We start from the raw sequence: 12,500 nt of genomic DNA, 5'->3' as shown, positions 1-12,500 counted from the left end.
TGGCACTGTCGAGGTTCCTTGTAGAGTAAATCTTGAGCTGTGTATGCAAATGGACTGGGGCTTCTTTCTGGGGAAATCATAGAGGATGAACCTGCACAATGACTAGATCCTGCAAATGGGCTGGGGCTTCTTCCTGGGAAAATGATAGAGGATGAACCTGCAGAATAACTAACTGCGGGCTGCCTTTGTGACATGAAGAGTTCCATTAACTTTAATTCATGCTCACGAGCTCGCTGATTTTCCTCTTTGAAAAAATGCATCAGCTGTGTTGTTGGGTCATTATTAACCACTTTTTCAAAAAGCTCCACAGCTGTGGACAAAGCGCTAGAAGAGTTCTGAGATTTGACTTTCTTTCTTCTACCCTTCCTTATAGGCACAAATTGTTTCTTGTCAGAGTCGTCACCTTGGTCAAGACCGTCACTTGATTGCTCATCAGTGGGGGTTCTGTTATCTGATGCTCTTTTCACTGGCTCCCCGTCCGACAACTGCAGTGATGAAGAAGACTCTATTGCCATGTCAGGGTTACATGAATCCCTTGTTTGGACCAGTGGAAATAGTTGATTAAACCAGGCTCCCAGCTGCTTTTCATCTTGAACCCTTTTTACGCCCGTCGAGGTCTTGACAGTCAATGCAATTTTTTTGCACTCAGATATGCATTTCTTAAACTTGTTCCTGAGCTGATCTACGCTAAACGGGAAGCTACCATCTTCATATCTCTGGCCCAAATCTTTGAGCACATTAGCATATATTTCTGCGTTCTTCGAATTTTTCGTGTTCGTGAAAATCAACTTCTTCTTATAGTACTCGCTACTACATATCACATCTACTAAATCATTGATATGTCGCTCTTCCCATACGCTTCTCCGTCCCTTTCGCTTCTTTTTCCTCGAGCTGCACACCTCACTCTGTTCACTGACTCCTGTGTCGGATTCGTTTGAATCAGTCTCTTTGTCGTTATCTGGAGAATAGCTGTCGAATGATGCAGGTGAATATCTTTTTAAAAAAGTTCGGGAAACGTCGGCGGAGCTATTGTCACCGTCGGATTCCTCTTCTCTCAAGCTTTCGGGCAAAACGGGTAGATTTTTGCGCCACGACGCCATTTGTCTTTTTTTATTTATTAGTGCGCATGCGTAATAGTATGCAAATAATGCAAAATCCGTTAAATTAATTTATGAATTGAGTTCGGCGCGACAGTAGCACAACGTTTGAAACCAAGTCGTGCTACTGCCGTGCGGCACGGCAAGGCCTGCCGCGCTAAGTAGTCGTGCCGAACCTAATTCAGCCGTGCCGCGCTTAATGGTTTCAAACGGCGTGCTACTGCCGTGCTTAAATCGAAATTACTATTTCATTTGAGTTCGGCACGGCAGTAGCACGACGTTTGGAACAGGCCTTAAATCCATCATTCTTAAAAATTTTAAATTACTCCAAAACGATTCAGAGACTGGCACTATCTTTTCGCAACCCCCACTTATTTCATTCAAACGTGACCAAAACATAGGCAACTTTTTAGTCAGGAGTTCATTTCAAACCAGTGACCAATCTAGAACTTTCAAATGCGCTCGCTCACGATGCAAAACTTGTTCTTTCATTCATAACGTAGATAGAATATCGGGACCCAAGATATCCATTAAGATCATTGATCACTTTACGTGTACCTCCGCCAATGTTATTCGCTGCATAACTTGCACTTATTGCAATAAGTTATACATCGGCGAAGCAGGAAGACGACTAAGTGACCGATTCCGAGAACACCTTCGCGACGTGGAAAGAAATGACAAGGACGCACCCAAACCACTCGCTATACACTTTAATCTTCCTAATCATTCTGAACAGCATATGGCAGTTTGCGGCCTTTCCTTACATCTAGGCAGTTTGGAAAGCCGTAAAACAATAGAACAAAATTTTATCTTCCAAATCGGCACCCTCAACCCCCACGGAATCAACGAGCGCTTTTCATTCAACTAATTTATTCCTGTTTGCTTGTCACCATATTCCCACCAATGGCGTAGCTCCACTTTCTGTACCCACACACATCCCACAATTCCTTCAATCGCTCTAACGAAGGGCTAACGCTCGAAACGTCAGCTTTTTAACCCTTTACGGTGGCTAATTTACGTTTTCAACTCAGTTGTTAACACTAAATTACCTGCTATACTCTCCTACCGACGCAACACCACAGTTTCTTTAAAAACTTACCCCTTTATTCATTTGTCTTAAAAATAGAGGCCTTAAGTCTAATAACACATTTTGAGGCTGGTAAAGTGCAACTCAATCTTTTATTTATGTCAAATTACTTATTATATGTGGAAATTCTCCCTGTAAGTATATTTACCTATTCATAGCCTCACTATCCGATGGATAGGGGCCAAGAGTTCCAAGCCATTGCCACTCAACTATTAAAAAAGATGTTTGATGTTCTAATACTAGACCCTGTGAGCAGGGTACCTGGGATACTTGGAATCAAGTGTAGTGATACTACGGGTGTAGGACTAGTATACTGAAATAGTGCGCTCAAGTCTGGCCAAGGGCATAGACCTATTTCAAAACATAGGCATGCTATGCATGCAAGAGTTACTTTTTTGTAGGGTGGGTGGATTACTTGAAACATTGTGAGTGATGTCTACATTCTTACAAAAGGAGAGAAGAATATTAATGTGGGAAAGAACGAAAATGTCGAATTACCTCACTCACAGGTATTTTGTGGTAGATTATGTGTGTTTTGCGAATAAATGTAACCAAAAATAAACTGTATTGGTGCCACGGATACCTGTTAGTACAAAATGCAGACAGCAGACTGCAGACCGGATAAAAAATATAGACTGCAGACTGCAGAGTGGGTACAAAATGCAGACTATGAATCTGAAGAGTTTTTACGTCTGGTATATAATAACATATCATCTTACAGCTTACCGAGCGTCACGCAATCGCTTTTCTGCGATCCGCTTTCACGATTATTTGCACTATTGTGGAATATTCCTGGCACATTTCTTGATGAAAATCGATCGCAATATTATTTTAAGCCTTCAATATAGTCTTCTTACTTTGCGCGCGAGTTGGTTGATGTGATGTCTGTACAGATTTTACCAACATAATTAAAGTAGATGACGTGAATAACAGTGATGGTAAAGCAAGCTTAAAACGGCAGAAATCGCCAGAAAATACAACGGATACACAGGGTATGAGTAAGTTTTATTGATTTTACGAGAAAAATGTTCATATTTTGAAATATGTATCGTTGTAAATCGACCATACTTCGTTCCCTGTACTATTCTTTATAACGTGCAGTTCCTTTCGTAACTTAACACCGAGTCACACAACGCGTGACGCGTTCATGAATTAATCGTTGGCTTTTTCTCGAGACGTGAGCTTGGGCCGCCTGTGACAAGACAATTGCGTAAACAATATTTAACATAATAACATTTTACACAAAAAAACACAAGGTTTTGGATCACGTATTTATTAAAAAAGAATATCCATACAACTACAATGAAAACAAACATAAGATTCACCTTTCTGATCGTGAAATTAATACCATTCGTACTGTTATCGTAGCTACGTTCCTTGCCATCAAGTGAATCCAACATGTCGTCTTTCTTCACAAGCAGTTTGCATCCATTATAGTTATGTTCTTCAGTCTCACGGTAGTAGCGTTGTTCAATAGATTGCATAGAGTATATGCAGTTTTGTTTCAGATTTCAGATTTTGCTTTTTACAACAAGTAACGTTTTTCAACTAAGACATTGGCATACTTAGCATACAAGGCATTCAAGGCTTTCATGGCTTTCAAGCGTTGGCGACTCAATCCGTTCCAAAATTACCGCTCAATAACATATTTCAGTGTGGATTAGCCGCGATGAATACGACTTGTATATGCGTCTGTAAGTATTTTGCGCGTTTGCGCCATAATGCTCCAGGAGATTGCAATCCAAATACGTTAAAATACAAAACAACTGACCAAAAAGTTTTATAAGCAAAATCTCGTGATTCATCATGTGACCCGACCCTGTCTGTGCATGACAACGTCAATCATCATCAAGATAAAAGAATAAAGGGGTAAGTTTCTAAAGAAACTGTGGTGCTGCGTCGGTGGGAGAGTATAGCAGGTAATTTAGTGTTAACAACTGGGTTGAAAACGTAAATTAGCCACCGTAAAGGGTAAAAAAGCTGACGTTTCGAGCGTTAGCCCTTCGTCAGAGCGATTAGAGGAATTGTGGGTTGTGTGTGGATTTATATGTAGAAAGTGGAGCTACGCCATTGGTGGGAATATGGTGACGAGAAAACAGGAATAAATTAGTTGAATGAAAAGCGCTCGTTGATTCCGTGGGGATTAAGGGTGCCGATTTGGAATATAAATTTTTGTTCTAGTGTTTTACGGCTTTCCAAACTGCCTAGATGTAAGGAAAGGCCGCAAACTGCCATATGCTATTTAGAATGATAAGGAAGATTAAAGTGTCTAGCGACTGATGAATAAAGGGGTAAGTTTCTAAAGAAACTGTGGTGCTGCGTCGGTGGGAGAGTATAGCACGTAATTTAGTGTTAACAACTGGGTTGAAAACGTAAATTAGCCACCGTAAAGGGTAAAAAAGCTGACGTTTCGAGCGTTAGCCCTTCGTCAGAGCGATTTAGCGACTGGCTTGGATGCGTCCTTGTCATTTCTTTCCACATCGCGAAGGTGTTCTCGGAATCGGTCACCCAGTCGTCTTCCTGTCTCGCCGATGTATAACTTATTGCAATAAGTGCAAGTTATGCAGTAAATAACATTGGCGGAGGTACACGTAAAGTGATCAATGATCTTAATGGATCTTTTGGGTCCCGATATTTTCTCTACGTTATGAATGAAAGGACAAGTTTTGCATCGTGAGCGAGCGCATTTAAAAGTTCCAGATTGGTCATAGGTTTGAAATGAACTCCTGACTAATAAGTTGCCTATGTTTTTGTCACGTTTGAATGAAATAAGTGGGGGTTGCGAAAAGATAGTGCCAGTCTCTGAATCGTTTTGGAGTAATTTAAAATTTTTAAGAATGATAGATTTAACTGCGTGGTTGTGAGGGTGAAATGTAAGAGTAAATGGAATGCGGTCAGTGTTCTCCTTCTCGGCCGTTTGTAGTGCTGCCTGACGATCGATTTGTTGGGCACGGTGGTAGCCCGCTTGAACGACAGAGACAGGACAGCCACGTTTATCGAAAAACTGGCACATTGTCTCTGATTTTTCGGAAAAATCAGAGTCGTCACTACATAAACGACGAAGTCTGAGAAACTGTGAAAAAGGTATGGAGTTCTTGACGTGTGATGGATGTGAGGATGAATACAACAAGTAACTATGTGAATCTGTAGGTTTGTAGTAAACACTAGTACATAAGCCGTTGCCTTCAATTGAAATTTTGATGTCTAGAAAAGCCAAAGAAGTGTCGGAAATTTCCCAGGTATATTTAAGAGCCGGATGAAAGGAATTGACGGCGGTTATAAATTGAGTGAGATCCTCTTTGGTAGAGGAGGTAGCGCCGATGCAATCGTCAATGTAGCGGCCGTAGAGTTGAGGTTTTGGGCCGTGGTATTGGCTAAAAAATTGATGTTCGATAAAACCTACAAAAAGATTGGCGTAGCTGGGTCCCATTTTAGTACCCATGGCCACGCCATTAGTTTGTTTGTAGTAGTTACCACCGAATGAAAAGCAATTGAGTGTGAGTACTAGTTCGGCTAGACGGAGTAGTGTTTCAGAGCTAGGTTCCTTAACAGTGCGTTGATCGAAAAAATGTTTGAGGGCCCGGAGGCCTTCGTCATTGGGAATGACAGTGTAAAGAGATGTTATATCCATGGTGAAAATAAGTTTGTTTTGGTCGAGGAAACTAAAGTCACGAAAAATTTCAAGTGCGTGTTGGCTGTCCTTAATGTAAGACGGTAGAGTTTTGACGATAGGTGCCATAATTTTGTCTAAATAGCTGGAAATAATATAAGTTCAGTGGGACAACTGCAGGCAGAAACGATGGGTCGACCTGGGTTGTTAGGTTTGTGGATTTTAGGTAAAAAGTAAATACAAGAAGTTCTAGGAGTAGTAATGATGAGATTTTTAACAGTGGCCGGCAATTCTTGTTTAGCTATAAGATCGTTAATGGTATTTTTGACAATGTTTTGGTTAATTAAAGTGAGATCTTTGTCGACTTTAGCATAAAAGGAGGTGTCAGAAAGTTGCCGCAAAGCTTCTTTTTGATAGAGGTCGGCCCGCCAAACAACAACTGCACCGCCTTTATCGGCCGCCTTAATGACAATGTCTTTGCGTTTTTTTAGACTTCTTAGTGCCGACCACTCTTCCGAAGAAAGATTGGAAAATTTGGTGTTACGATTGAATTTAAGTTTGTTGATATCGTGGCGACATTTTTTGAGGAAAAAATCTAAAGATGAGAACTGGCCCTCTGGGGGAGTCCATTTTGACTTTCGAATCTGGAGTGTTTCGAAAGTATCTTTGTTCGAGGTGTTAGAATCATCCTCTTTGTCATGAAAAAAGGCTTTCAACTGAACGCGGCGAAGGAATTTTTCAACGTCTTGCTTAACTGAAAATTCATCGGTTTTTTGTGATATGGGAACAAAATTTAAGCCCTTGCTGAGAACTGATTTTTCTGAATCGGAAAGTAGTAAATTTTCTGGAATGGTAACTACAGTTTTGAGGTTTTCAGGCGATGAGTCGTTATCTGATCATCAAGATAACATGCGTGATCAGCATGTGAACACCTCATTGGATCACAGTTGTCATGCTGTTGAGGGATAACACGCGTGATCAGCATGTGAACACCTTATTGGATCACAACTAGTACTATTGCGCAATTTTTCCATTTTGTGGCGGAGGAAAAAAAAAAAAAAAAGACGACAAAAAAACAAAGGCATTTTATGACTGGGCTACCACAGATATCCCAGTAATAACACTTGAAATTTTAACTGCTATTAGGAAATCATGAATAGATTAGTGATAATGATTTTTGAGGAGCCGTTTATTCATTCTAATGATTGTGAGTTTATTCAGGAGGGAGCATAATTGGGATGTTTGGAATGTAGGTTTGCGTCAAACTTTTTAATTCGCCTAGTGCGTCATCTGGAGATTATATAATATGTTGGTGCTGCACCAATAAAACGGCAGGTGTATAACCATTACTTAATTTCAACGTTGCAAGTAGCTGCTTACGCAACAACGTTTTGTTGGGATTTGCTAGTCATGTGATCAAACTTCATGCCGTAAAATCTGAAAGGTAGATCAACGGAAACATTAAATAATATATAGGACGTGTTTGTATCCAAAAAGGGCAACTACTTCCAAAATATTACAGAGGGTCCACTTGATTTGCCGACTAAGAGGATGCAACGCCTGAAAAATTTGTATCGCACAGAACCACGGTGCCAATATTATGTAGTCATCAGATGGATAACAAATAAAAGCACTCGGCCGAAGTAAACAAAATTGATTCAGGCTCTTGCTAGTTTCGTCACAGGCGGCCCAAGCTCACGTCTCGAGAAAAAGCCAACGATGAATTCATGAACGCGTCACGCGTTGTGTGACTCGGTGTTAAGTTACGGAAGGGACCGTTGAAAATTTGAACACGTTATAAGGAATAGTATGGGGAACGAAATATGGTCGATTTACAACGATAAATATTTCGAAATATGAATATTTTACATGTAAAATCAATAAAAACTTACTCATGCCCCGTGTATCCGTCGTAGTTTCTGGTGATTTCTGCTGTTTTAAGCTTGCTTTACCATCACTGTTATCCATATCAAAAGACGTTCTAAAAGCTCTCGCAGAGAATCAAATGTTGTGATTCCAAATGACTTAAGGGTAAATATTCTTTAATTACTTTAAGGATATAAATTTTTTCAACTTTAGTACCGTTAAGTTGTGTTTGAGAGTTTCAGTTGCGGTGTATCAGAAGCATAAAACGTGTCTTCAAAGACACCGCCATTCCGCCATCACGCGTGTTCTGTGTTAACTTAAAGCACAATATGTGTAGATGTTGGTTCTACTGCTTATCACAAAGTTGGAACATCCTTGTGCTGAATTCTTGTGCCTATTTTGCAAGCATTTAGCAAAAATACTGTTTACCCAGTTTAAAATTCCACTGTGTACTGTTTACCCAAAAACCCTGCTGACCCTGATTAAAGAAATAAACAAGTTTGTGGTTTGAATTGACTTTTGACATATGATGTTCTTCCATATTATCTTCCAGAAACGGTTTCGGTTCATCTACAAAAAGATGGTAGAAAAAAAAGTGACACAAGGTTTCATCATTGATGAGGAGTATGTTATTTTTTTACCATACATAAGATGATGTGTTTAAATAGTAAGGCACTAAGAGAGATGGCATGCAAGATATTAGAATTAAAACTTTACCACCATGAACTAAATCTCTCTCTGACCAGCTTCTTCTAAGGGACTGTTAGTTATCTGTTTTGAGGCCAGTGTTTAGAGTCTGGGGCCAGTGTTTAGAGTCTGGGGCCAGTGTAAAATATTCAAATTGGGAGTAGGAGGTGGTAAACTTTTAGAATCTGTTATTTCAACTATTATGTTGCTGATAGATTAATACATGCAAATTTTTGTTTTGAGAAATCTTTTCCCTCCAGGAACCAGAAATCCTAATGTCAGTTTGAAGGTGTAAAAAGCATGTAGCTTCTGCACTGTACCAGCAGTGATTAGAAAATTGTCCCTCTTGTATAACTGCTTTACTTGAATTATTATTTCCTTTTTTGGCTGAATAATAATAATAATATTATTATAACTGCCTCTGGCTATTGTTTAAAACAAAAATAACATTCTCATTTTCATTACAGTCCACAGTCAGAGAGAAACCAGAGTATTTTTACAAAAGTGAAAGAAGTACTGAAAAAAGAGCATGGAGGAGAAAGCTGCCTATGGACTGACTTACAAATGGAAGGTATTACATTACAGGAATCAAGTTTTAATGTTGTGTGCAAGTTAGAACAAGAAACATTTACCTTGTGCAAAATCAAACAAATTTTCTGAAATATGTTGGACAGAAAACTTAAAAACTGAGAGGGAAAACACAATATTACCATCATTAATTCTTTTAATTAATATATATCCATAAGCTGATGTTACATATACACATAGACTTGTCATTGTATTGTAATTTTAGGATATCATGCAGCGATAATAATTATTGTTTTTAACTCAACAGCTCAGTTTTATCAGTACTTCAAAACAACTAAAGAAAGAGAGCAGAGGATAAGAAAAGGGAAAAATGAAGAGCATAAAGAAAAGTGCAAAAGGAGCAGGCGTTTGCTAAATGTAAGGACTAGCTAAGTTGTCTTGCTTTTGCCATGCTAAACCTATATTCAAGAATAAATTTTCAAGATAGTGTGGCTGAAGCATGGCTTCTGAATCAAACGTTTCAATTCAGTTTGACAACAAGTGTTGTTTAATACTGTGGCAAATTTGTGCATGGCATTGTACCACAATACAATGTGGGATAATATACAGCAACAAAAAATGAAACAATGCCATGCACAAATTTGTCATACACTGTAAGTAGGACTGGTATGTTTACAACTGGTGTACAAATACACATTAATTAGGAAAGTCAACCTTGCTGGTAGTTAACCAAATAACATGGGTTTGCTTTAATTTAGTACTGTTTTGTAGCACGAATTTTTTTCTGGGAGTTCTATTTATTGCTGATTGTTATTTTCATATTTTATATCTTTTGTGGGATATCATTTTGAGTTAGAAAAGTATTTCTATTTGACAATAAATTATATGTTTCATAGATATAATTTGGTCTGGTTATTAACTAAATAATGACTAAATTGTTGCTTTTTGTTCCATTAGAAACTGGAAAGGCGTCAGTCATCCTATGAGATGCTACAAGCTTCTATGACACCAAAAGAAAAACAGTATTATAGTGAAATCCTTTACATTGATTATATGAGTAGCAAAGAATCAGATTATGAGGAGCAAGAAGATTTCATTACTGGTGAAAAAGAAAAGAAACTGGCAAGATATGTAACCAAGAAGCTATCATGGGAAAGAACAAGCTTGACAAATGCAAAAGCCAGGCTAGACAGAACCTACAAAAATAATTTGACCCCCCATGCCAGGGCAATGGCTAAGCCAAGGAGTGTTGGTGGCATGTCGGAGAGGCCTGCACCTGCTGGCCCACTTTGGGCTGTCAGGCAGATAAACAAAGAGTCGTGATTGAAAAAATACTTAACACTTTTTTTACTTTTTATTCATTTATTTATCATGTATTTAATGGCAAACTAAAGTAATTGTTTTGTTAGAACAAATTATTGTCATCTAGATCACAGGGATAGTTTCTTCCAAGTATTGTTAAATTTATTGACTTATGATGGGGAAAATTTGTTCCTGTCAAGCATAAATAAGCTAGGTATGTGTGACATTTTAACCCTTTAACTCCCAAGATCTGATTGGTAACTATCCTCTCTAGCTGCTACATATTTCCCTGTAACTTAGTTATGAGAATCTGGTGTGATATCAAGACAAAGACCTATACCTGATAAGTTTGAGAATTCTCATTATCTCTTTGCTGGATAAGTTCAAGATATTTTGGGGAGAAGTTACTTGTTAATCACTCCTGGGAGTTAAAGGGTTAATTACAAATAGGCAGTAGCTTTAAGAATGTGTACCAGTGAATTTAAAATAAAAGAAACTTGAAACATATATTGTTTAGTGTGATATGTGACCTGGTGGGTGGCAGTTTAGTAATGAAACAACAAAACAATAATATTTCACTGATTTCACAAATTTGATTCAAAACTAAAATAAGCAACAAATTTTGAGCAGATTAATTTGCATTAAATGGTACTTTGACAACATTAAATGTTTGAGCTCTGTTTACTTCAATTAAACAGTACTTAAACATACAGGAATGTTTTGGACACATTTAATGTGCACTTAAACCTGCATTAAGTTTTAGCCTTAAGATAGTATAAGCCAGGTTTAAGTCCAACTTAAATCTAGGTATAAGTGACTTAAACATCAACTTAAACTTATTAAACCTGAGTTTAAGACAGGATTAATCCATGTTTAAGGACACCTAAATATATCTTTTCTCCATGTGCACATTACAATGCCAATATTATTTAAAAACTATATACAATATTATGCATGCAGAGGGAAATATAACTTATAACCGATGAGGAAACTATTTGATAAACGAGAAGAAGGACGAAAATAATGCCAAAATAGCTGAACCTCGGTTTACATCTTAAATTAATTCAAATTATCTCTCCGACAGGATGTTCAAAAGAGAAAAGTCAGAGTACAATATAACTCTTTTTTTTTATTGTCAGGTATAACAAATTATGCAAGTTGCTTTTAGCAAAGAACGCATGAAATATTCTACTTCATTCTATCGTTTTCATCCCTTGACTTGTCATTAAAGATTATGAGCGGTTTTTTGAGCCCGAATTACCACGGTACGATGTTTTCCGGTTTGATGGCCGAATTAGATAGACATTTATGTCTGATGATATTGCCGCTTTTACTTCATTTTGAGGGGTAAATATCAAGACTATTTATCTCAGCTGATGTGAAACTGTCTGATACGGCCCTCGATACTTTCGTTCTCGGTAAGTATACATATCTGTTTACCTCGGCTTTGAACTAGCTAGATATTCATTTAGCTATCTTACTTTTACACACAAACAGATGATGAACAGCACGATTTCCCCTCAATTGTATCACTTGTCAGTAAAAAATGTCGAATTATCAATTTAAAAAATCAATCAATCAAACTGCACTCTCCTGTTTAGAGCTCGGTGATAAGAACTGCTTGTAAATCTTACTAAGGATACAGCTGACCCAGACTCAGCTGATGGTAAAACCCTAGCTCTAAATATCTGATGAGGACCTACACAACAACGAAGCAAGTGTAGCAGGAAGTTTTTAAATTCTGGAATTTTTAGTGGATAAATGATTACGTTTACGAAAGAATTGCTGTATTGTAAAACCCTGATGATGAATACTGTCAGTTGCAGATGAGAAAAAGATGGAAAAACATGCAAATTTACTAATATGTTAATAATCTGGAACGGAAGCCAGGTAAAAACAGAAGCTCCTGTTATCAAAAGTAATGTGTTTGCCAATTTGGTCTCTCTGATGATATTGTTATGGTTACATATTGGTGATTTTTGTTTCCTCCAAATTACAAAATACGCTACACACATAACTAATAGAGGTGTTACAGGAAACAAAACTAGAAAGTAGATTACCCTGTCTCTTATAATGAAGTTTAAGTATACATCAGTGAGAACAGTGAATATTGCTGCTATAATCCACGGTATGGAAATGGCACAGATATAAATACGAAAGTTTGCAGTTCTATGACGATAAGGCCAACCAATGGAGAACATTCTTTCCAAGGAAATGACTGCAAGTGTATAAATGGACGATGTACTTGTAAACATGTCAACAATGTTGAAAACACGCCATGTTGTTATTGAAGCTGATTCAAATGCCGCTATGAAAAGAGGAA

At 37.9% G+C, this 12,500-nt stretch overlaps 3 protein-coding genes, 1 long non-coding RNA gene and 1 pseudogene across 4 annotated transcripts in view; 2 read left to right on the top strand and 3 right to left on the bottom strand.

Moving 5' to 3' along the window:
• The window catches only part of LOC149049329 (uncharacterized), a 1,429-nt gene extending 40 nt beyond the window's left edge, over window positions 1-1,389 (bottom strand). The window contains exon 1 of the mRNA XM_089202357.1: window positions 1-1,389. This exon is cut by the window's left edge and continues 40 nt beyond it. Within this exon, the coding sequence (XP_089058483.1) occupies window positions 1-1,100 (1,100 nt within the window). The 5' untranslated portion in view covers window positions 1,101-1,389.
• LOC113680733 (EGF and laminin G domain-containing protein) overlaps window positions 1-12,500 on the top strand; it is a 438,917-nt gene that overhangs the window by 337,096 nt on the left and 89,321 nt on the right. The gene's annotated exons all lie outside the window — the stretch shown is intronic.
• On the bottom strand, window positions 3,173-3,956 carry LOC149049328 (uncharacterized). Its single transcript, XR_016185370.1, has 2 exons — window positions 3,510-3,956; window positions 3,173-3,376 (listed from the first exon to the last, which is right to left on the bottom strand). It is a non-coding gene; the product is annotated as an uncharacterized LOC149049328 (long non-coding RNA).
• On the top strand, window positions 7,777-11,088 carry LOC149049327 (uncharacterized). The gene is made up of 5 exons (XM_089199408.1): window positions 7,777-7,825; window positions 8,214-8,284; window positions 8,815-8,918; window positions 9,183-9,292; window positions 9,833-11,088. Exons 2-5 carry the CDS (start codon window positions 8,241-8,243, stop codon window positions 10,196-10,198), a joined length of 624 nt encoding a protein of 207 aa, XP_089055534.1. The 5' UTR covers window positions 7,777-7,825; window positions 8,214-8,240; the 3' UTR covers window positions 10,199-11,088.
• LOC149049326 (adenosine receptor A3-like) overlaps window positions 11,343-12,500 on the bottom strand; it is a 1,832-nt pseudogene continuing 674 nt past the window's right edge.

This window comes from Pocillopora damicornis, chromosome 3 (genome assembly GCF_964200805.1).
Source record: "Pocillopora damicornis chromosome 3, jaPocDami1.2, whole genome shotgun sequence".
NCBI lineage: Eukaryota > Metazoa > Cnidaria > Anthozoa > Scleractinia > Pocilloporidae > Pocillopora > Pocillopora damicornis.
The sequence above is the reverse complement of the archived record's forward strand: the minus strand, read 5'-3'. Positions and strand labels throughout refer to the sequence as shown.

Bases quoted from the DNA above. Each gene is read 5' to 3' on its own strand.
- LOC149049327 (XM_089199408.1), top strand. From the start codon at position 8,241: ATGGTAGAAAAAAAAGTGACACAAGGTTTCATCATTGATGAGGA. The intron at 8,919-9,182 runs GTATTACATTAC...TTAACTCAACAG, and splicing joins GACTGACTTACAAATGGAAG to CTCAGTTTTATCAGTACTTC. The intron at 9,293-9,832 runs GTAAGGACTAGC...TTGTTCCATTAG, and splicing joins GGAGCAGGCGTTTGCTAAAT to AAACTGGAAAGGCGTCAGTC.